Source organism: Protomyctophum parallelum (assembly GCF_964188405.1).
Source record: "Protomyctophum parallelum genome assembly, chromosome: 8".
NCBI lineage: Eukaryota > Metazoa > Chordata > Actinopteri > Myctophiformes > Myctophidae > Protomyctophum > Protomyctophum parallelum.
The window spans coordinates 29,155,095-29,180,390 of NC_139703.1; the positions used below are offsets into that span (position 1 = coordinate 29,155,095).

A 25,296-nucleotide genomic window follows, 5' to 3' on the forward strand; every position below is an offset into this window, starting at 1 on the left:
ATTGCATTTTCAAAAGTAATCTTGGAAATTTTGTATTTAATTTTTGGATTAGCCGTCCTTAGTTGGGCAAATGCATTCATCTGGGGATCCTTGACATGGGAATGTGCTGTGTGAGGATCACTGGTTTAAACAACATTAGGAGAAAAGCCCAAATAACCACTTTAGAAACAAGAAAAGCAACCACAAAATAGTACAACTACCAATATTTACAAGCAACTTTACAGAAAAAGAAGCCGCTTATAATAAACAGACATGGCAACACTCTAGCAGCCTCCCAGAGCCGCTCAAGTGTAAAATCAAACAGTGCTTGTTGCGTTTATGAGGTGGTCAGACCCACGTCTAATCGTTATGCGCTGAGTGTTTCTAGGTCAAGGGGCTTAATAGCAAATTGCGCAAAGCGAAAATAATTAACATATGGACACTCCCACAATGCTAAAATATTCAGGAACGCCGTATGCCATATGTGTGTGCGTTCAACACGGGCCGAGTGTGTTCAACACGGGCCGATATGCCTTTCATAATACCATTGTGCGCAGAGCGAGGGCAATTTATGTATTACCCCATTGTAAAACGGATCTTCAAAATGGCACCCTATGTGTTCACACACCGTGCTTATTGTCACTCTGGATAAGAGCAATTATTGTAAAATAGCCGTAGCCTCTGGCTTGGCTCCCTAATGCAAAATGAATTTAAAAGAGAAAAAGAACAAAACGTCTCTCAGCTACAATATTAATATTTTTAGTGTTTTGAACATTTCTGATATTTTCAAAAAATGTCTTATCTATGCTGTCGGGCAGAAACCTGCTAACTCCGCTGCCGGACAGCGACAATGTGCCCAAAATAGGAACGCCCGGTTGAAGGTGGTTAAACTTGCACAATAATCATATGAAGTAAATTTGAATTGAAAAACCTTTTCTTTTTGAGCGGTGCACTATGGTCAGAAGTATTTTAACCCTTGCTCTTTCACGCTCTTCCACCGTAACGCTCTTTACTATCTATGTTGACTCTTTGTTTTTCTTGTTAACCCTTGTTGGTGTTGGCCATAAACCAAAGGGTTTTGACCATCTCACCCACATAACTGGCACCTTTCCACTCGCGCGACCGTGGCGTAACCTCTCACCTAGAACGCTCACACTGCGAGTCCATGTTGTGAACTTGTGACTACAACCACACCTTTTATTTTTGAGCGGTGCACACCACTCCAATGACTGACCACGTGTGTCCCTACATCTGTCTGTCTGTCTGTCTGTCTGTCTGTCTGTCTGTGGTATGAGCAGCTGCAATATCGCTGGGTGACCTAAAGTGGCACTGGTGAGCAGTCTACAGGGCCTTTCACACTGACCACTATAACTATAGCAATAAATGTATACCTATTAAACAATAAGTATAAGTATGTAGGGCTGTTCTCAGTGGTCCCTTATTGGCTGTTGACGGTGATATAACTAAGTACATTTTCAAGGTTGGTATAAGGTCAATAACGGGTTTAAAGGATTTCGAACAGCAGTTGTATTACACATTAGTTAGTAGCAGCACTTGCGCGCTCTGCTTGCGCACAAGTAGGCCATGTATACTTGTGTGCAAGGCGCAAGTTGGCAGCTCGACAGAAAGCATTTCTAGGTCTTTTTATTATTATTTATTATCATTTGGTTTACATTTATTTGTATATCTCGGCCTCTCTCTCTCTCAGTGGTGAGTCGAGTCCTGGAGGTGACGGACCTACCGGAAGGGATATCGCGCCCAGAGGCCGAGAAGCTCTTCAACCAGCTGTCGCTCTGCGGGGCCAAGATCCAGTGGCTGAAGGACCCCCAGGGGGGGCGAGGGGGGGGCATGGGAGGGGCGAGCGTGGGCATCGGAGGAGGAGGAGGAGGAGGAGGAGGGGCGAAGGGCGACGGCCACCACCACCACCACCACCACCACGACCCGGCTCACCTGTACACGGTGGTGGCGGTGTTCCCCAGCACCATGGCTGCACAGAGTGCTTCCTTCAAACTCAACAACAGTGGGGCCAGCCTGTTCAAACTGAGGTCCGCCAAAAAGAACTATGACCTGCGCGTGCTGGAGAGGGCCAGCTCCCAGTGAGAGGAGGGGCGGGAGAGGAAAACAGAGTGGGGGGGGGGGGGGGGGGGGAGACACTTGTGTGTGTGTGGTGGAGAACAGGAAGGAGTGCTGACTGAGGAGGGACTGCTGCTCTCTCTGTGTCAAAAGGAATCCTGGACGATGATGATGTGTCAAATGTACAAAAAAAAGGGGGGGGAAGAAGGTGTGAATCACGAGGTGGCTGTTTGTTTGCAAAAATGACTTTTTTTTCCTTTTTGTTTGTTCTATTTGATTTTGGTTTTTGTATTTATATAACTGAAGAGCACACAAGACACGTGAGCATGTGTTTTCAACTGTTGCTGTGGAATGTGTGCTGCCATTATCACGAAAAAGAAAAAAGAAAGCTAAACGCACATGTGATGCCACATACACACTCACAACACAAAGGCCCTCATTTATCAATCTTAGCATAGAAACCAGCGCAGGTCTGACTGCAGGAGTCGTCTCATGGCGGGGCTCATGTGTGATTTATCAAATGGTCATATCCTGCCAATCACAGCGTAAGAATGGCTGGATGTTGATAACGTGGCGGCTGACGACAATCGTCGTTTAATTATCGCGACCTTAAATATCCTTGTTTCAGAAGCCTCGACCCTTGAGTTGCAACATGGCGAAGCGGAATACAGCCATCTTCTCCGACATGTACATTTTCTCCACCAATCATCTCTGTGTATAATAATTTCAGAAGCGATGTGGTGCTGTCTCCGTCGTACAGTGCCCAGTCGGGTCTGTGATCCACTGGGTGCATTAGAACATCCATTGGCACCCCGTTATCGCAATAATAATATTGCAATATGGTGCAGAACTCCACAGCCACAGAATAATTTGATGCTTTCCTGTGCGTATTTTGTCACAACCTGCACTCCTGCTGTGATGGTAGCCAGAGGAAATGACCAGATATTGCGTGAGGGAGTTGTCGTCTTCAACTAGAACTTGAATCGTGAAAAAATAGTGTGGGAATATTAATTTCCCTCATTGCTGCTGAGGATATATGACTCCGACCCTGGAGACATATCCGTACACTGCTGTTTTAAATTTAAGTCCTCTTGCGTCTACTCGCACGTATACTGTAGCTTGCCATTGTCTTGAACTGAAGGACCTTTTAAACCTTTTAGACCTTTTAAACCTCTTTAAACTGATTTAAGGATCGGCACTAATTTGTTGGATTTCAAAAGAGAGGAGCGATCCGAGCACCTACAAAGGATAGAGGAGAGGGCATGAAATCATTAAATCAAGGTACTTTATATTACAAAAGGGTTAAAACCAACATGTTTTCGATCAAACGGTCTCCATCCAGAAGGGTTGCGTGGGTAGTGTTTTTATTTATTTATTGTTGCCCAGACCTACAACCCGCCCTGCCCCCCACCCAATACAGTCTGTGCCTGCACGATACAATGACAATTGTAATGTGATGTGATGTATGCCCCCTCCCCCCCCCCGTACCTCTCTGTCTACACCCCAACTCTGCCTCCCTCCCCCGCACCCCTCTCCCCCACCTCTGTTATCTTTGATGTTGCAAGAAAGATGTATTTGGCGCTGCTCTGCGGCGACATGGGCATTAGGGCTACGCTTGCATGCGGGCCGTTTGTCTAAGACAAATTTCTTCCTCGGGAGACAAATACTAAAGAACCTTGATCGAGGCAGATATTCTTTTGCTAATTGTAAAAGAAACGTAACGAAAACGCATAAAGATCTCCACTTCTGGTTAGCGGTTTGATGTGTTCAGTACCTATAATGCATAAAAGAGTCATTACTATTGTGAATATCTTTACAATGTCTGGCTATAGGATGAACTAGTTTGTTGGTACGGCTGGCATATTTATGCTCTTCAAGACGGTCCCTAAGACGGCGCTTTTGTAATAAAGTACCTTGATTTTACGCTCTCTCCTCCATCATCAGAGTGCTCGGATCACTCCTCTCTTTTCAAGTTTGATTCCCCTTGATCCTATAGAAGCTTACGTTTTCTTTTAACTCTACTTTTATCTCATCTGTGCACCTACTGTAGTTGATCTCTCTTTCATTTTGCTAATATGTTGGCTTGTTTTTAATTCCTCAATTTTGAATGCTTATAATTATGTCACCTGTTGATCGCAACTACCCATTTGTTAGGGATGCATAGGGTAATGTTGTAGGTACATTTTAAGTGAAAGAAGTGGATGCTACATAATGTTTAGATGCCTATCGAGAGATTTCCAGACTACAGTGTCGTACTGCAAGCATACGATTTGCGTACACAAGCTGAGACTTGACGTGAGTCATCTGCGTTTGTGTGAAAATTGACGACTCATTGATATATGCAGAGAATTCTGTTTCTTTTTTTTTTGGTGGTGGTGGTGGGGGGGTTGCACAAGTATGATAAATGAGGGCCAAAGACCCGCTATGTAGTAAAGGTTCAAACACACACGCGCACACATGGTCACTTACTTGCGCAGGCAACAGGGTCACGTAGCACAGTGGTTCTCAAAGTGGGGTCCGGGGATCCCCAGCAAAATGGGGTAAATTGCACTCAAAATCAGTTTAACCACTTGTATGTACATTGGCTATTTGAAAATACCCCATCTACAAGCTTTTAGATCGGATATTTTCAAAGGGATCTTATTCTTGAGCAAATGTGAAAGATATAATATTTTTGAACATTTTAACAGAAATTTTGTATGGGGGTCCCTGGCATAAACTATTTTCAGATGGGACTAATTCGTATTAATTTGGGGTGGGGTCCTTGAAAGCTTGAGAACCACTGACGTAGCATATACACAACCAACACACTGGACAGTCGACCTCAGTCAAGCCTCCCTCTCTGCATCCTCGTCATTCCTCCTATTCCTCCTCTTTCCTTTCCTCCTCTCCTTCCCTGCCTCCTGGCACTCTCACATCACCTCAGCAGCTTCTATTTACCACATGAACCCTAGCATCCCTATTTTGGGCATGTTCATCATCTTAGACAAACGTTCGGACTGATCATCTTGCAAGCTCGCAAAACACTTTTCGGCAAAGAGATTTGGTGTACAGGGAGAAAATGAGAGGGGCCCATGGATAAAGCCTTGTGGGACCCCTGGTTAACAAAGTATATAGGGTCTAAGTGGTTAATGTCTCATATTTATAAACTTTCATACGAGCTTGTCATGTGCTCCTGCTCTCTTTCTCTTGGCGCTCTGCCTTTCGCGTCCACCCTCCTCTCGGCCATGTCTCACGCTGCTCCGCCCACTGCTCCCTCCGTTCCTCTCACATTCTCTTGCTCTCTCTTTCTCTCCTCTTTCGCTTTCTGTTTGCCTTACTTACTGCTGTTGTGGGTTTCTGTATTGCGCTGTTTTCTTTCTCTCAGAAGAGTATTGGTCTTTTTTTGGTTCGATATATTTATATAAGTGATGTAAGGAATAAATGAAATCTATATATTCAGTGATATTTTTCTTTTCTTCTCTTCTTCTCCCAGTGGATAAGTTTAGGTCTTCCTTTTATCCCTGACCCCTTTATCCCCTCCTTTCAACCCTTCTTTTCTCCTTCTCTCCTATCTTTGTTTTTCTCCATTCCTTAGCCTCCCAGTGCCCCCACCCCTGCACCCTCCCACCTGTCCACCTACCTATCCTTGTCCCCCTTGTGTTTGCGTTTCTTTCTTTTCTTTCTTTTCGTTGACAGCTGTGCGGAACGTATCAGAAGAAGTAGTTAAAAGTGCACAATGATTGCATACGTCTACTGTAAATTTTATTTAATCTGTTATATTTTTTGTTTGTTTTTAAAAATATAAAAGTAAAGAAAAAAAAATCTATCAAAAACATGGCATGGTCTGGTGTCATTCATTATCCGATGTCCTGAAATAGCTTGTGAAAGCTTGTATACTGTATATACACACACAGCTCTGGCTATGGTCTTAACTATTGTCTGATTTAGCTTTTACATTGTTACCCTTGCATTCTACACGTACAATGGTGTTGGCCCAAGCTGTATACCGTGTGCGTGCAACATGCTAGAAGTGTATTGATTTCATGGGCTATTTCTGGAAATGCACGATTGTGGCATTATTAAAGTGACAGATATTGGAGTGCATTTAAATTGTCAACCCCGCTGGGGAGAAATCCGAATGGCATTTGCTGTATGATTTCACCATCACTCTTAACCTGAAGTCACAGGCTTTGTAGTCATGCATGAGATTGGATGCTACCATTCAGACAGGATGGCATCTTAATGGGTAACAGTATTGTGGATTGTTTGATCTATCTCTGACTTATTTACTGTGTGTGTGTGTGTGTGTGTGTGTGTGTGTGTGTGTGTGTGTGTGGGGGGGTTGTAGTTTTGCATTTCATTAAGGTACAGCCTAATGGTTTATTCTTGTAACGACCGTAATGAACACACAATGATCTTTATTTACAGTCAAAAGGACAGTTTACAAAGGTCTTCACTAATGTAAGTAAAGTGCTGTAATTTTCACCACTCAGCTGGGGGGGGGGCTTGGCTGCTTTTAAAGTGCTCAGCTGTCACAAACACTCACATGAACACACACACACGGATGCAGAGTCAGGGCAGAGCTATACCGCATACATTACTCATCCCCATCTCCCACCTGTTGGAGCCCCATTTGGAAAGTTGACCATGTAAAGACCAAACAAAGGGGTGGCAGAGAAAGCTGCAAAGAGTTGACATGCATTACCAACGTGGCTCTTTGCTGTGAGGGACCACCGCTCTTGGAAGGCAGCGGAGTGCACAAGAAGAGGACCCCCGGCCCAGCGCCAGTGTGTGAGAAACTGCAAACAACCAACACGGTTAGTTCATGGGTCAGTAAATGCATGGAAATGCCAATTGCCAATGGTTACACATTGGAAATACCGATCAAATTTACTTCTGCTTGTTTGATTTCACACCTCACCACCTTTGCATTTTTTGTTTTTTTAAGAGTCTATGACTGTTTTAGGATTAGCCGAAACTTTGCCAGGATTGCTGTGCCAGAATAGAGCTCACGTGTGAACATTTTGAAAGGGGCAGCAATGTTTGAAGTTAATTTATTGGCAGAATATGTTGATCTAGCACTAAACAAATGCTTAACATTAGGAAATGACTAATATCTAAACAGTTGTACAACTAAATATAAAATAGGCTTAAATATAAGGCAAGCAGGGTGGTATCTCAATTGGAGTGCACCTATTAGTTTGGGGGAAGCCCTCTGGCATGCAGTCAATCATGTGGGGATCATTTGTTGGTTTTCCAGTGCCCTTCGTTGTTCCAGAGCTGCACCACCTGCTGGAGGAAGTAACGCCTACACCTGAGACACAAGACAACCCACACCATGGCTCACTATGACTCGTAAGTCCAGTTCATTCACAGAAAAACACCGAAATCACTCAAAGTTCTCTTTACAAGTCACTATTGCGGTGTCCTTATTTTGGTGCCGTGTCATTATAATTAGGGGGAATGTTTCACAATTTGGCCGTTTCTGAAAAATGGACTATCATAGACAAAGTATAAAATAGGGCATAAAGGAGCACTTAACTCATTTCCAATGCTCATGGCTCCATCTGTCTGTTCCCCCTCTGTCTCAGAGGTGGGCTGTGGACAGAATCATGTCTGTTCCCCCTCTGTCTCAGAGGTGGGCTGTGGACAGAATCATGTCTGTTCCCCCTCTGTCTCAGAGGTGGGCTGTGGACAGAATCATGTCTGTTCCCTCTGTGTCTCAGAGGTGGGCTGTGGACAGAATCATGTCTGTTCCCCCTCTGTGTCTCAGAGGTGGGCTGTGGACAGAATCATGTCTGTTCCCCCTCTGTCTCAGAGGTGGGCTGTGGACAGAATCATGTCTGTTCCCTCTCTGTCTCAGAGGTGGGCTGTGGACAGAATCATGTCTGTTCCCCCTCTGTCTCAGAGGTGGGCTGTGGACAGAATCATGTCTGTTCCCCCTCTGTCTCAGAGGTGGGCTGTGGACAGAATCATGTCTGTTCCCCCTCTGTCTCAGAGGTGGGCTGTGGACAGAATCATGTCTGTTCCCCCTCTGTCTCAGAGGTGGGCTGTGGACAGAATCATGTCTGTTCCCCCTCTGTCTCAGAGGTGGGCTGTGGACAGAATCATGTCTGTTCCCTCTGTGTCTCAGAGGTGGGCTGTGGACAGAATCATGTCTGTTCCCTCTGTGTCTCAGAGGTGGGCTGTGGACAGAATCATGTCTGTTCCCTCTGTGTCTCAGAGGTGGGCTGTGGACAGAATCATGTCTGTTCCCCCTCTGTCTCAGAGGTGGGCTGTGGACAGAATCATGTCTGTTCCCCCTCTGTCTCAGAGGTGGGCTGTGGACAGAATCATGTCTGTTCCCCCTCTGTCTCAGAGGTGGGCTGTGGACAGAATCATGTCTGTTCCCTCTGTGTCTCAGAGGTGGGCTGTGGACAGAATCATGTCTGTTCCCTCTGTGTCTCAGAGGTGGGCTGTGGACAGAATCATGTCTGTTCCCTCTGTGTCTCAGAGGTGGGCTGTGGACAGAATCATGTCTGTTCTCTCTGTGTCTCAGAGGTGGGCTGTGGACAGAATCATGTCTGTTCCCTCTGTGTCTCAGATTCGCTTTTATTTTTGATTGATTGAATACTTTATTAGTTAAGTCCTGGGGACTTGTTTCCATTGTGGTCCTATGTGTCTTCATCAGCCGAGCATAGCGTTGCTGTCGGGAGGAAACCACCTAACTCCATTTTTTTGATTTTATGGGTTTTTTGCATGAATCAGTGCTATTGAACACCCTTTACGTCTGTGTGTTGTTTCAAAAACAAAACTATTGAACCAATAAAGTATAGTTAAAACTAAAAGTGCTTGGGACAAAACCTCTTAACTCTATTGGACCCTCAAACTGTCTGCTAATTAAAGCAGCTAACTCCACCACCTCTCCTCCTCTCATGGAACTAATTGACAATATATAAAGGCACAACACCAACTTTGATGAGGCAGCATTGATTTGTTTTCAAAAGTTTTCTTAATTTCCTAAAAAATATATACTTTTAATTTCCTGAAAAATGAACATTTTGTAGTTTAGGTTTCTTCCCGACAGCAGAGATATATATCAACAGTTAACACATTGATACATGCCCATCAACAAATACACCATGCTATCTTTAATATACCAACAGTTAACACATTGATACATGCCCATCAACAAATACACCATGCTATCTTTAATATACCAACAGTTAACACATTGATACATGCCCATCAACAAATACACCATGCTATCTTTCGAAAAAGAAAACGTTTTTGAGGGTCGCAGGCTCATCCATGGCTTTCCGAAATTATATCATAGGCCAACGAAGTCTATGGACCCTTAATTTGTGTGGAGAGAGCCTATAATGCTACATTTCCCGTCCCAGCAAGAAGTCTATGGACTTTAATGTTTGTTTAGGGTAAATTGTTACGTAATTTGTGCCAGCCAAGTCTATGGACTTTTATGTTTGTTTAGGGTAATGACAACGTAAGACGTCATCTTGTTGATATAAATACTGCCCTCGCTTCACCCCAGTACTAAAGCAGGAATAATAAAGGCAATTTAATGATAGAAATTAAGAACAAAGGAACAATTAAAAAAATAAGAAATAAATAAGAGTGAAAGCAGAAACTAGCTGTCCATTCCTATAGCTAGTTTTTAAAAATACTTTTGAAAGTGGACACCAGCGGTAGTTGGTTCCAATTAGCAGTGAAAGCACTATCACCTTCCGTCACCAGCTTTGTGTTGGCGAGGTCAAGTAAAGGTTCGTCTGCTGACGGGTGGGTATGTGAGCAGACAGGAGGTCAAAAATATTTAAATAGGTGCCAGTCCGTTCAGTGATTTAAAAACAAAGTCATTTTAAAATCAATGCTGAACGCCACTGATAGCCAGTGCAGTGCATGATGTCATTGGTACGCAGAGCGGTTACTGAACTCTTCCACAGCCCACCTTTGAGACAGACAGAGCAAGCAAGTAAACAGAGGTGGTGCCAAATCACAGACAGCAGACAGGAGCACGGGTGAAGTGGTTAATCATTCGCAATGTTCTTACATTGGTGCTCAAATAGCCTAATTGTTGACACAACACAACATCTCTTGGAATCACCACGTGTTTAGAATCCCAAACTTTTTAGTCCGTGACCCAAAATAGAAATGAGATGTTTGCCTGGGACCCACACTAGTGAAAATAGCAGATCTACGTTGCTTCACGCCGCATTGTGAGCTTGTAGATCGACTATTTTCTACTTCTTAAGCATTTGTTTTCCAATTGATGGAATTTTCTTAGATTGTTCTTAGATTTCTTCATGAAATTTCTGCAAAAAATCTTTGCTTTTTTGGGGATGTTCTTTGAAAATATTTTGAAATAGTAGTGATTATAAACAAAATGAAGGAAACAAAAAAGAAAGGGACCCATAAAAATGTGTCCACGACCCACATATGGGTCCCGAGCCAGTGTTTGAGAATCAGTGGTTTAGGATGACTAAGACGCAGTGCTGGTGGTCCTCTTGTCCTATGGCGTGATTGATGCTGCAAGGATCGGAGAAGCCCTGGTTACAGTGTGTCTATGTGTATAAACAGTTGGCCTTCTGCTACATGCTAACAGATTGGATGACAAGGACTCGTTGGACATCCATGACAACCCGCCTCCCCCTGATAACGTGGTGAAAGAAGACGATAACACGGTACGAAATCCTATATCCATCAGCTAATAGAGGGCATGTGACATCATCATTATACACAGAAGTTATGCGGGAACGCCTACTGTGTTGAGTGTCAAAAAACTACTTTCTGGCCTTGACAGCACATACTGTACATCCAAACAGAAAAGTCCTAACTTGATTGCGTTAAACATCGTTAAACTCCCTTTGCCACTCAGTTTATGCATGCACATACTGTACCCTCATATACATGAATAGCCAAATAAAAAAAGCTACCATTTAACCACATGAACCTTAGCGTCCGTATTCTGGGCCTAATGCCCTGTACTGTAGGTCATAATCATAAGGCGAAGAGATTTGGTATATCAGATATTTATATTTTTATCACTGCTCCTTGGAGAGTGGAGTGAACTTTATGGATCTGAGATCACTGACCATGTCGTGGAAGATGTACTGTACGAGTTATTACGTAGAATTGGTCTTCGCAGCCTCGTTTCAAGAATCTCAAACATTATGGATGGATGCTTTGTGATACATATTCACCACCAGACTACCGTACATTTGCACTCCTACTCTGAAATCGATGACAGGTAAATTCCAGTTAATTGACAGATGTACAAATCCATTTTCACACTATTCAGCTATTAACTGGGAAGTATAAACCCAGTGGAGCTGAGTTCAGTTTTGTGAAAATGCTGTATTGGGGTCTGTCACAGTTGTTTGTTTCGGAAAAAGATTGAAAATTAACACATCTTTTCATGCTATTTACTATTTAGCCATTATCCTTCATTGATTATGAAGGGACTGGAAAACATAATCTACTGTAGAGTCTTGGAACAGCTCGTGGAACTGCGGTTATGGGTTCTGTTACTGTGTTTTGTTTTGGAGTGCTGATGGCCAAACAGAGTTGCCAAGTGATGGAGTGTAATGTGTGAACTGTCACTGGGCTTAGACAGCTATTGTAAATTAATCCACCGCTTGCCAACAACTAATCCTGCCTGTGACAGAGAGACTGGAGCCAGTAGAAAGAGAGAGAGAGAGAGAGAGAGAGAGAGAGAGAGAGAGAGAGAGAGAGAGAGAGAGAGAGAGAGAGAGTGCGTGCGCGTACTGCAGTATATTTAGGAGGAGAATGACATTGTCATGTCATTCTCTTCATTGTGTGCAGTTAGGAGTTCTGTCTGTCTCTGTTGCTATTTTAAGATATTAGGCTCCCATTCATGTTATCCCCACCTGTGGCGTGTGTGTGTGTGTGTGTGTGTGTGTGTGTGTGTGTGTGTGTGTGTGTGTGTGTGTGTGTGTGTGTGTGTGTGTGTGTGTGTGTGTGTGTGTGTGTGTGTGTGTGTGTGTGTGTGTGTGTGTGTGTGTGTGTGTGTGTGTGTGTGTGTGTGTGTGTGTGTGTGTGTAAGTGTGAAAGCTAGCACGAGCGGCTGGCTGACGAGGGTGCAGCTCACAACTATCATTATGTTCTCTGTCTGTACCCTTCAGCACAGCAGACAGGAGCCATCCATGTGAGTCAGACCCCAGGGACATTTTGGTATTAATAGAAACATTCTGATAGGAAATATGGCGAGCAGCGGGAGACACCGTGATGTTGGAACTCCTGTGGTTTCATGAAGAAGTGTGGAGCGTGATACAATGCATTTATTCTTTACTTTTGAAGAGAGCAGAAGAAACAAACAAAAAGAAAAGCCAAATGGTTTATTTCAAAATTCGTTCAAAGTCTTGTTTAATTGTTTGTTTCACTGCAGAATCCCGAGTGTACGTTTAAATTAACACTGGTTCTACCACACCTGAATAAACTTGGTATAGAGTTTCTGCTTGTTATATTCGTTTTAACAAGCTATGTGTGGCAGGCTGAAGTTACGCTTCAGTTTACACCACTGGTTCTCAATGTGGGGTCCTGGAGGCGGTTCCAGCTAAATGATTTAAAGTTAGGAACCAAATGGACCCTTGCGTGACTGTAACCCTGAGTGTAGGCTACAAATAGAACCAAATCCATTTGGTTCCGTCTATAGTCTCAGAGTTGAATCTACAGTCAGTGTAGATTGTTATCCCAGAGATACAGTACCTATCATATCACATGAGGGTCCGTGGACTAATCACACTTGAAATGGAAAAGGTTGAGAATCCCAGATTAGACAGTACTTAGTTGTACAACAGTGTGTGAATGGGTGAATGTGAAGTAGGGCCTACATTGTAATGTAAAGCGCTTTGGATAAAAGCGCTATAAAAATGCAGTCCATTTACCATTTACCCTGTCTCTTCTCATGGTTTAGAGAAGATTGTGTGCACATTTAGGAGAGGATAAAACATCCACACACCGTTTATAAGCTCCAAAAAACTAACCAAATAATTTTCCTGATGAAGACCTAAAAGGGTAGAAACGTTGCGCCAGTAATAAAGTATGTTTTTTTTAGCTTAAAAACACGAGTGCGTATGTTATATCTTCTCATGGTTTTGCATGGTCGTTGCTGTATATTATTTAGTTTTCATTCTCTCTGTGACAGAATCCCTCCATTTCCAGGTGTATTTCATCTATGATGAAGAAGTGGAGGAGGAGGAGAAAGACGAGCCGCCCCCAGAGCCAGTGAAACCCGTCAACGACAAGCCTCACAAGTTTAAAGACCACTACTGCAAGAAGCCAAAGTTCTGCGACGTCTGCGCTCGCATGATAGTCCGCAAGTCCCTTTCTTTATTATGTTTGACCACTTGTAAAGCCTGCTTCGTCAGATTCTAAAAATGTCTGTTTGAAAAGGTTCTGAAAAAGCTATGTTTCTATGTCAGTCGTTCTTCAATTTTTCAAAAATAGCAGACCTACAAGCTCGTAGCGCGCCACTCGGTGGCACGCTATGAGCTTGTAGATCTGCTATTTTTAAATAGCTAAAGCATAACATAATGCTAACACCAAAAGGTGTTAACAGCCTATGTTTAACTGTGGTTTCAACTTCTAATTTATTCTTGTTTTCATTTTGTCTGCAGTCAACAATAAGTTTGCGTTACGGTGTAAAAACTGCAAGACCAACATCCACCACCAGTGTCAGTCCTACGTGGAGTTCCAGCGATGTTTTGGCAAAATTGTGAGTTTTCATCCCCCACTGCGAATAGTTATTGGACTCTTATACTGACTCATCTGCTATAAATCTCATACTGACTAATCTGCTATGAAAAGCCTACTTAGCATCTCCTCTCCTCTCCTCTCCTCTCCTCTCCTCTCCTCTCCTCTCCTCTCCTCTCCTCTCCTCTCCTCTCCTCTCCTCTCCTCTCCTCTCCTCTCCTCTCCTCTCCCTATAGCCTCCAGGTTTCAGAAGGGCCTACAGCTCTCCTCTCTACAGTAGTCAACAGAATGCCACAGTATCACAGCTGTTACCCTTCTGTGAGTCCAAAGTCCACACATTGTCCCAACATAATATGGCTTCCAATTCCATTATAACATTTTAGTTAAATCAGACATATCGTATTTGACATAGGCCTACAGACAAGACAGATAAGACAGATAAGAAAGTCAGTCAGTCAGTCAGTCAGTCAGTCAGTCAGTCACTCACTCACTCACTCACTCACTCACTCACTCACTCACTCACTCACTCACTCAGAAACCCTCTCAAAGATACAGTCAAAAACATCTCCCAATGTAATTTCGAGTAAACTACTGTAAAAGCAACTAAATTCTGCAATATGGCAAAGTCAGTTTTTGCATTGGCAGACTCTGCGTCATTGCTGACTCAATGTTTGTTTGTTTATTTGATTGAGCTTTCACAGCCATAGTTCCTCTCTTCGTCTCTGCTTTGTCTATAAGTAATACAGCAGTAAAACAGAAAATGACAAGTGAAAATCATATGCCCAAAATATAAAACCAAATGTGCTGTTTTTATGCTGTCGTTGTCCTTCAAACGTGTATTAATAGGTTTCAACAGAAAAGTCCACTCCAGTGAGCCATGGCAGTTGTTTTTCTTTTTTTCCTGTGTTCTAAAGCTTTTCCAGCTGCAATGGAAAAAAAAATCCCTATTTGCCTGCGGGTGTCGCTGTTGAGTGATTTTGCCTGTCAATCATTGCCTCTGCTCTCCCCCAAATGGAGGTCTGTGGCCTAATCTATATCAAACCCTAATCTATATATATCAAACCCTAATCTACAGTATATCAAACCCAAACCTGAGTTCCTTGAAATGAAAAAGGTTGAAAATCACTGTTCTAACCAAATATCGTCAATGTCGGGTGAGCTTGTAGATCTGCTATTTTCTCTACTTTTGTGTGACACTCTCGCGTGATGAAGCAGAGATAAAGAAAAAAGAAACGTGGAGATAACTAGGTTTCTGCATGACAGCAACGACATACAGTACAGCCCCGCCCCCTGCACGGCACCCAGTTAGAGAAAGCAGGGTTTCTCAGACTGGGTGCCGTGTAGGGCTCTGCAGAATACTTTGATCATATTGGCATTTGATCAATATCCCTGCAGTTTAAACACACCAAATCTCTTCTCCAAAAATTGGCGTCCCCACAGAATATGGATGCTATAGCTCACGTGGTTAAAAGTTATTTTCAATCTGTCCTAATGGAAACGGATATTCTCTCAAGTTTTCCTTGTAATACTGCATCTTAGGAGAAAAGGTTGACCTAGTTACGTACTGTAATATGTTATGACATAAAATATAAGGTGCTAATTCAGGGTTGCCACATGGAGTAGCCTATGTCGTGGGAGTTGACCTGCCTGTCATCCTCTCTGTCGACAGCGCAGTCCAACCGCACGGACCCAGTGTTCGAGACGCTCCGCATCGGAGTCATCATGGCCAACAAGGAGCGCAAGAAAGGATCCGAACAAGACAAGAAGAATGTGAGTAGAATGTTCCCCCACAAGAGCTTTTAGTCAACACTCGTCCCTGCCACAACACTTTAGACTTACTTTTTAAGTCCAATGATTCCCAACCTGTGTGGGCCGCCAGGAATCTCAGGATATTGTTTGTGGGTCCCCAAATTGGCAGAACAACACAATATTAACGATTGTATCTACGATATAATATAATTGAATGAATGGCACACAGGGGAGGGCTGAGGCCAAACTAGTATAGAACTATTGGAACTATTGTGTTGTGCTGGTGCTGGCATATAGTGTTACTGGACACAAAAAATAGTTCCGTGTGACAGAGGGGTCAAAGTTTGAACAAAGGTTGCTCTATATGGTAGAAATGGGTCAACAATACAAATGACACTAGTTTTGTGGATTTATTCATTTTTAATGAGTGGCCCCCAGACCTCCACCAAATGAACAGAACTACTGGATAAGTGGATATTCACCTAAGGCAAACAATTATAATATCTTTGCAACCACTATATTAATGTCAAGTATTTCCTACAGCTTTAAATCCAAAAATCTGAACTAACCCTTTAGCCTAAACACAGGGTGTGTATCCCTTTCCTATATCTCGTCAACCACATAATGATTGTATGCACATGCACACCTCGTGCACATACTAGTGTACACAGTACACTCAACACAGTTGTTCTTCAACTGATGTAGTAGTGCTGAACACATGCTTTTAGTGAAATTAAATGGGAAATGAAGTGTAGTATGGCATATACGGGAGAAAGGTTAAGGGGACTAAGTGATGGCTGGGGAGAAAGAAAAGTGTGACTGAATTCAACTACTGTATGCGCTCAACTTAGCCTGGGGACCTAAATGAGAAATAATGCTCTCCGAATCTGTGAGCCGTGCTCATTAAAACATACCGCCGCTCGCTTTCGGATCCATCATGCAATAGGTCTGCTGCCCATGCTGACAAGCCATGGACTGAGAACTTAATATAAGATTTGATAAACGTTTATTGATATCCCCAGATGGATCAGAATGAAACACACAAGGTTATAAGGTAGGAGTAGGTAGAGCCATGAACTAAACCAAGATAAATAAAAAACGAAATACTGAGCTAATAATGTACAACGTGATAGAGAAACTACTCTATTGAGGATATAATACTGCTTACAGTACGTACTATGAATGTATGCAAATCGCCAATGACAATTAATAGTATTAGCCAGGACAATTCAGGACGACACAAAAACACAAATTGCAACGTCTAACTTGCGTGTCAACTGTGGTCCAGATGATGATGATGATGATGGATGAAGATGAGTCCCAGCCCAAACAGGAGGAGGGGAGGTGTGAAGGAGGTGAGTTTAAATCTTATCGAACTATAAATGCACCAAGTCTCTGTGTGTACTGTACGTACATGTGTACGTTTGTAATGCACGTAACTCGAGAACCGTTCGCCCCACCGACTTCAAATTGGACACACACGTTCCACACCCCCTCAGGGATTGCAGTGCCCGGTGTCGAGTCCGTCGGATAGCCGGTTGTCCAGAACCAGCACAAAAGCCTCGCCCCGGGTTCTGGACCTGATCACCCCTTATATCTCCATATATGGAGCTGGCCTGTCCTGACATCTCAGTGTTTGTTCTGACATCTGCATTCACACCATATTTGGGCATGCCTGACAAAGAACTCCATTATACATGTATGGGCATAAAAGGGACACAGACATAATAACTAAAAATAATAATAAATAATATATTAAAATTAATAATCCAGCATTCTCCCATTTACAGTATAGTGTATAAGTGCTGTTGGACATGTTGTATCTCTATATTTTAACTGTTTATGTTTTTGTTTCTTGTTTCTTTGAATGCCCTACTTCATGGCACAAGCATATCACATAAAGTAGCTAAAACAGCAGATCTACAATCGTTCTACAATGAGCTTGTAGATCTGCTATTTTACCTATTTTTGAAAAAATTCTAAAATGAAAATGAAATGGTTAAGACAGTCAAGTGTATTTTGGGGTTGTTACTAATGCCAAAAAAAACACAATCAGACTACTTTTTTTTACAAAGTATATTTATTGGTTTTTTAGACATTTAAAGAACAATCAGACTAATTAACAAGTGTTTGTCCAATCATTACAAGACTCACCATATATGTTTCATGACACTATTGAACCATGTGGGTAAAATTATTATGAAACCATTCAATAGGCACCATCAGTTGCCAATCAAAATATAATAATCAAAATCAATGATAGTTTTCCCAAACATTTAATAATTTGAAAGCATGAAATATGTCTGAAAAATGTTTTTAAATTTGAATAGTAGAGGTGACAGCGAAGCTGGAAAAAGGGCATGGCCTGGACCAGATTTGTCTGTAAATTAACGCATTATCAGAAACAGTCAGAAGTGTCTAGACACTTTGCACATTTCAACTTCTATCAGTCTGTTTTGCATGGCTTCAACACCCGAATAGCAGCTTTTTGTCTACAGTGTACACAGTATATTTATATACAGTACTTATTTGCTCATACTTTTGTGGTTTTGTGGTACACTAGCCAAACAAGAGCCAGAGAAGAAGGGAGACAAAGAGAAGAAGGGAGACAAAACTGGTGCTGATGATAAGGTGAGAGAATCTGGAGATGATGATGATGTTGATGACAATCAACAATGAGATTATGAATGATAATGACAAGTGAAAGTTGCTAGACTTCCATATTCCAATAGTCTACTGGAATGATCATGAACCCAGAAATGGTGGTTATAGTATAAACTTTTATGATTCAAATGTCATCTATATAGGCTTAGAAGATGAGATTAAGCTTGGTTGCTAAAAGTTGCACGTTGAGCAATTTGAGTTATTATCATAATATGTGACCATACCCATTAACATCCTGTATAAGGCAAAAACATCAACATTTCATCATGCTTTAAGTAGCATGTGACATGTCAAACTAGGGGGTTTTCATGATGCTGAATCCATTCCAAGCATTAGTTTTGCAAAAAAGAAACACTCCTTGGCCTAAAAATGGCCACACAAAAGTGGTGAAAATATCAGATCTACAACAAGCTCGTCGCGCTGTGAGCTTGTAGATCGGCTATTTCCACTATTTTAAAATGTTTATAAAATAATCTTGGAAAAGGAATGGTTTGGGACATGCAATGTTTCCGCCCGACGGCGTCCACATCAATGTCAATTGTGTGCATTTGTTCAGAGCAAGAAGCCCCAGCCAGGGAAGATTGGCGTGTTCAGTCAGACTCATTACTACCTGGCACTCTACCGCTTCAAGGCCATAGAGAAAGATGACCTGGACGTACAGTAAGCACTGGTGCTGTTCATGTTCTATCTCTGTCATGCTTTCATTTACACGAAAAACATGCAGCGCTTTCGTGCTTTTTGCTTCCCTGCTCTCTCCTGCTTTCTGTCTGGAAGAAGTATTTTTACCTATAAGTGAACGTATCAATGTATCATAAGCTTGATTTACTAACTAGTAAAATGGTAAATGGTGCATTTATATAGCGCCTTTATCCAAGGCGCTTTACATATGATTGTGCATTACATTCACCCATTCATACACCGATGGCAGCGGAAGCCATGCAAGGTAGCCTATACCAACCAGCACATCGGGAGCAATTTGGGGTTCAGTGTTTTGCCCAAGGACATGTAGACAGGAGGAGCTGGGATTTGAACCGCTGACCCATGGATCATTGGATGACCTGCTCTACCTCCTGAGCCACAGCCACCTCTCGTATAGGCTGTAGTAACAAACGTTTTCAAATAATCAACAAAACAAAATACCAAATTGTACTTAAGTACAGTACTTACAGAAAGTGCATATACTTAAATTCTTTCCACCACTGCCCACGCATTCACTCTCTCCATCTCTTTCTCTCTCTTGCACGTGCTCTCTCTCTCTCTCTCTCTCTCTCTCTCTCTCTGTCATGTATACTCTCATTTATTTGTCCTTGTTGTGTATGTGAGCCTGTGTGACACACAGTGTGTGTCCTGTGTGTTAATGTTTCAGCGCTGGAGATCGTATCACGGTGATAGATGACTCCAATGAGGAATGGTGGAAGGTAAGCCCTGGTTTTGATTTATCATTATGATCCAGCCACTGTGCCTCATTGCACTCATCCGTGGAAATAATATTATGGGGAGTTTCCTTAAAAAAAAAAAATAAGGAAATAAAGAGGGGAAATAAGCTTCCCATTGATTCAAATGGCAATAGACAACATTCAGCCACTTGGTGTCACACTTTTGTTGCGTAAGTTTGGCTGTTTCCCCTTTGTGTCTAAAAGGCAGGAAATCTTAAGAAATTATTTTACACCTTTTTAAAGGTGCTGTGTTGTGTATGTATTTTAGTATTTGTTTGCATGCAGTAACAGTTAATAAATTCAGTAACAGTTAATAACAGTTAGTAAATAACAGTTAATAGTAACAGTTAATAAATTCAATACCCTAAAACCATTAGTAACAGTTAATAAATTCAATACCTAAAACCATTAGTAACAGTTAATAAATTCAATACCCTAAAACCATTTTATACCAAGTACCACCTCAGAAAATATCCATAATACCCTGATGTTAATATACAGGAGCGAAGAACCTGCCCCATCCTATTCAGTTGGCACAGGAGGCAAATGTGTTGTATTAATGGACATTAGAAGTTTGCTCATACTGTCTACATCAGTGAAGCAACCGATTGATACAAAATGGGAAGTAACCGAATAATACTTATTTCAATGAAATGAGGCATACGTCTCATAATGCATTATGCCACGGGCCCCCATTTGAAACCATTGTTTTTCTCTACACTCTGGGACCCCAGTCTACCGTACAAGTCAATAGGCAAGATGTCCTGTATTGTTGTGTACAAAATATCTAAATAAAGGAGAAAAAAAGGTTAGTAGTCAAAGACAAGTGTCTGTGTGTGTTCCACCAGGGTAAAATAGGGGAGAGAACAGGCTTCCTGCCTGTTAACTACATCATCAGAGTGCGATCAGGAGAGCAAGTCTTCAAGGTAACCCGCTCCTTCGTGGGCAACAGAGAAATGGGCCAAATCACACTAAAGAAAGACCAGGTGAACACACACACACGCACGCACACACACACGCACACACACACGCGCGCGCACACACACACACACGCACGCACGCACGCACGCACACACACACACACACACACACACACACACACACACACACACACACACACACACACACACACACACACACACACACACGCACGCGCACACACACACTAAATGCCTCAAAGATAAATCAACCAATCCACAATACTGTTCCCCATTAACATGCCATCCTGTCCTGATACCATACTGATGACATGGAGGCTAACTTTAGCAGAGGCACATACATACAATACTCTACATACACAACAAAAGCATAATGCAGGAGCACATGTATACAGTATACACACACACACACACACACACACACACACACACACACACACACACACACACACACACACGTGCGCGCATAGACTCGCACACTACAACCTAAAGTGCTGTAATTTGCTGCAGCATAATGTATTGTCCTTCAGGTTAAGTGTCTATGGATTGTATGCTATCTTAATTAAAGCAGCCCTTAATTAAAGCCAAGGTGTCCCCCCCCCACACAGTGAGGGTAGATCTGACTTTTCCACTAGTTCTGGTCTATCGTTAATTAATACACCTTAATAATTCAGAGAGATTGATCAAGTACAGTGTGTTAGTCCGAAAGACACGTAACACAGTCAATTTGACTGAATTAAATATGAGCCAATTATAATGGCTGCATACTTTATAGTTCACGGGTTTACAAAGTGTGTATAAATATAATATATATATATACTGTATAGTGTATACTGTCTATACGTAATATCGCTGTCGGGCAGAAACCTTGTAATCCATATTTCAACACACACACGCACACGCACACGCACACGCACACGCACACGCACACACACACACACACGCACACACACTCACACACACACACTCACACACAAGGTGAATGAACGTGCCTCGTGTGTCCCCATGCAGATCGTGGTGAAGAAGGGAGAGGAGGTCAACGGTTACCTGAAGGTCAGCACGGGACGGAAGTTGGGCTTCTTCCCGGTTAACCTTCTCCAGGAGATCTGAGCGCTGCAGTGCATGCTGGGAACCCAGCCCGCCCGCCAGCCAGCCAGGCTGTGGTTGGTTCTGGGCTGTTCCACATCAATCACTGATTAGAAACCCTGATTAAAACATTGATTAAAACAAATCACCCCTCTGTGTCTGAGGAGGATAAAAGGCCATGAAGGAGTCCTTGTGGGGTCTTTCCCTTTTCACCGTGGGAGTGTCGAATCCACCGTAAGGATGCAGTGAATGTAGACTGTAGGCCTATGTAGGCTTACAGTAAGTAGAACTGTGTGGATGTACTGTATATTTGGAACCCAGATGCTATATATATACTGTATACCGTATTATCTATATATATATATACAGCGTTAATGCACTGATGGGGACAGTAGAGCTGTTATCTCTGAAGGCTGCTGTCAGACGCGAGTCCCCTACTCTACTGTATGTCCATATATGGAAACCACTTGAAACTAGAAGGCCTCGAAATCTAAGTTAGCTAGTCAAAAAATTCCAACATATATTTCAAACAAATTATTTTTATTTATTTATTCTTTTTTAATCCGGAGTTCCGGACACTTTTTTTAGAATGGTGAAAATATGTACTATATTCACCATATAACTTTTAGATAGTTTTGCTATTTTGTTGAACAACAGATATATATATATAATTCAGCCTACACCAATTTAATGTTTATTAAAGGAACGGCAAGGGAAAAACATTGAATACGTTTTTGTAAAATATTCCAATATATCTTTGTATTGAATAACCTGTAGGTAACTTCTGTGCGTATATTACAATCTCAGAGCTTTGCCTTCCTGTTTCAATATGCTGTTTAATGGACATTTAGGCTTTTCATAAAAATAAAAATAAAGGTCCAGCTGAAAATGTGTTCTTTTTTATTTCATCTCTTTGGTCCTCACTTTGGAGTTCATAAGACAAAGAATGAATTTAATATACTCTCACTCTCCAGAAAGACACACTGCTCTCGTAATGTCAAATCCTGACAGACTGTAATAGCTCATTTCTTTATTATACTGTAGATAATAAGTTGAAACTGGATAAAGGAGCAAATATGAACGCAGATAAAGCTATATATATAATATCTCTACATGAGTGAGCGTACCGTTGCTGTCGGGTAGAAACCTTGTACTGTATGTCCAAAGCCGTTTAAAAGAAGTGACAAAAGCCAATCTACAAGCTCACAATGCGTCATGAGCTTGTAGATCTGCTATTTGTTTGTGAGACACTCTTACTTTCTACAAGCTCGTAGTGCACCACGAGCTTGTAGGTCTGCTATTTTTGAAAAATCGAAGAATGACTGACATAGAAACATAGCTTTTTCAGAAAACTGTCAGGATGTAGAAGACATTTTTAGAATCTGATCTCAGGTCAGAATGGTCTAGACTAGGGACGTGCCATTCCTTCCACAGGTCTGTATCATGATGCCTTATTGGGACACTGTTGTTGCCCACTTTCCATCAGCTGTTGTATGGCACTGGTTCTCAACATGGGGGTTTCAGGTGGTCAAGCCAGTCAGATAAACACTTTAAAAAACAGAAGTTCAGCCCTGCACCCAGAGAGAGAGAGAGAGAGAGAGAGAGAGAGAGAGAGAAAGTGAATATGAAATTGTCACAGAATGGGGGCTGGATTTAATGTCTATATTTAGATCATTTACCAGCAGATTGCTGGAATAGCAATGGGAAGAATGCATGTGGAGAGAGAGAGAGAGAGAGAGAGAGAGAGAGAGAGAGAGAGAGAGAGAGAGAGAGAGAGAGAGAGAGAGATTTTCCATACATGAAGGGGACATACAGAAATTAACACAAGCACACAGTGAGTGGATGCTTGGGGAATGGCATGGGCACGCATCCCCCGAGAGGCGTCCCAGTGTTAACCAGCAGACATGGCTAACATGACACCTATAGACAGACAAGCACAGGTTCACTGCACTGCAGCGCTCGCTGCTGCTGCTGCTTCCATCTGCCCTTTCTTCTCAACCCTCTCCATCTTTTCCCGTCTCCTCTGATCGTCAGAATTCCTCCTTTCTGTCTTTGTTTGGTTATTTCTTTCTTTCGCTGTCATTTATTTTTATTTTTTTTCCCAACCACTTCAGCCCTATTTAAAAAACACATTTCTTTTTACTTTTCAAAATTTGTCAATCAGCTATTTTTTTAAAACTAAATTGGAATGGTTTTTTTGTGTGCCTAATGACATGACCAAAAAATAGGGACAACCTATACTCAGCTATACGTGGCTGAGTTGGCTCTGGAGCCTACTTGGTCTGTTCTTGTTTCATTGATTCCTTCTAATCTACACCTTCATGTCCAAGTCAGAAATGGCAGATAAGCTTCAACGGGGGAGGATGGAGAGAGAGAGAGAGAGGTAGGTAGGTAGGTAGGTAGGTAGAGAGAAAGAGAGCATTAATGAATAAAGACATTAACCACTTTGAGCACACAAACCCTCTCAGAGTCTCTCTCATTGTTACACATCCACACTGCAGTGAGAAGGATGAGTTGTATGCTGCGGTCACACCTCCCTCTCTGTCCCCTTCTGTCTGTCAGAGGAAGACAGGCTGGCTGGAGCAGGTAAGGCTCGGCTGTATAGGCTTCAGCACTCCCCTGATTGGACAACAGGCCACCCCCTCAGACACGGGTCACCTCCTCCTGAGAAACGGCCTCTGACTGCTTCCTGCATGCTGCTGCAGACCGGGGGTTCACAGCTGCCATGTTATTGTCATCCCAGACCCCCTGACCTGACCTTGCTGCTCTAGACAGGCGGTGTTCCTGAAGGCTTGCTTGCCCTGTGTGTGTGTGTGTGTGTGTGCGCGCGAGCGAGCATATTATCAGTGGACGCAAGTGTCTGGATAATAGTGATGAGCGTGTGTGCGGTGTGTGTGTGCGCGCACACTTTGATTCCACACTTTGATTCCATGTGCCACACTTTGATTCCACACTTTGATTCCATTATGCCACACTTTGATTCCATTTTGATTCCACAAAATGATTGATTTCCACAGATGATTAGCTTAATAATGTGCAAAATTGTTTTCTCACTCAACAGTAAACAAACCATCATACAATACCAGTAAGAGGTGGTGCCTGAGGTCGCGTGCAAGCATCCGCCTGGGTGACAGCAGACTGCTGGACGGGCGCTGGTGTTTGGCATGGGGGGTCAGATCAACATATGGAATTAATTCTGTACTGGCCATATATGGAGTGTGTCTTGAGTGTACAGTGTTTGATGAGGTCAGATCAACATATGGAAGGTCAGAACAGGTCAGCTTCATATATGGAGATCTAATAGGGTTTGAGGTCAGATTTAGAGTTGCTGGCCAATATTGATGACATCAGGGATCTCCATATATGGGCTTAATTTGAACATCCCTGATGATGTCACGTGATGTCACGACCAACCAACCAACACACTGATGGGACATGCACGATTTCGGTCGCAATTAAGTGTATAGCTTCTGTACATTTTTAAAGTGACAATTTAAAGACTTTTTAATTTAAATAATTAGGCCTACACACCTTTCTGTGTCAAAAGTAATCAACAAACTATACTATAAAAAAAATTAAAACATTGTCCAAATTGTGAAATAGCTGGCCATGAGGCCGAAACGTGTCGGTTGTCTGTCAGAGATGTATAAACCATGTGAAAAGGCCAATTGGCTATTCCT

General features: G+C 42.4%; 2 protein-coding genes across 7 annotated transcripts in view; both read left to right on the top strand.

Annotated features, from left to right (window-relative positions):
- Window positions 1–2,079, top strand: part of r3hdm2 (R3H domain containing 2) — a gene marked incomplete at its 3' end in the record, with an annotated part of 61,486 nt that extends 59,407 nt beyond the window's left edge. For all 6 annotated transcript variants that reach the window (XM_083771928.1, XM_083771932.1, XM_083771930.1 and 3 more), the window contains one exon: window positions 1,688–2,079. In XM_083771928.1, coding sequence (XP_083628054.1) covers window positions 1,688–2,079 — 392 coding nt within the window. The remainder of the gene's footprint in view (window positions 1–1,687) is intronic.
- Window positions 2,080–6,725: 4,646 nt separating this feature from the next.
- LOC310863317 (SH3 and cysteine-rich domain-containing protein 3-like) lies at window positions 6,726–21,841 on the top strand. Its single transcript, XM_083771565.1, has 13 exons — window positions 6,726–6,863; window positions 7,295–7,389; window positions 10,634–10,712; window positions 13,213–13,399; window positions 13,668–13,765; window positions 13,980–14,061; window positions 15,413–15,513; window positions 16,781–16,847; window positions 18,056–18,123; window positions 18,713–18,816; window positions 19,523–19,574; window positions 20,441–20,578; window positions 21,542–21,841. The coding sequence occupies exons 2-13, from the start codon at window positions 7,373–7,375 to the stop codon at window positions 21,638–21,640; spliced, it is 1,092 nt and encodes a 363-aa protein (XP_083627691.1). The 5' UTR covers window positions 6,726–6,863; window positions 7,295–7,372; the 3' UTR covers window positions 21,641–21,841.
- Window positions 21,842–25,296: the final 3,455 nt, after the last annotated feature.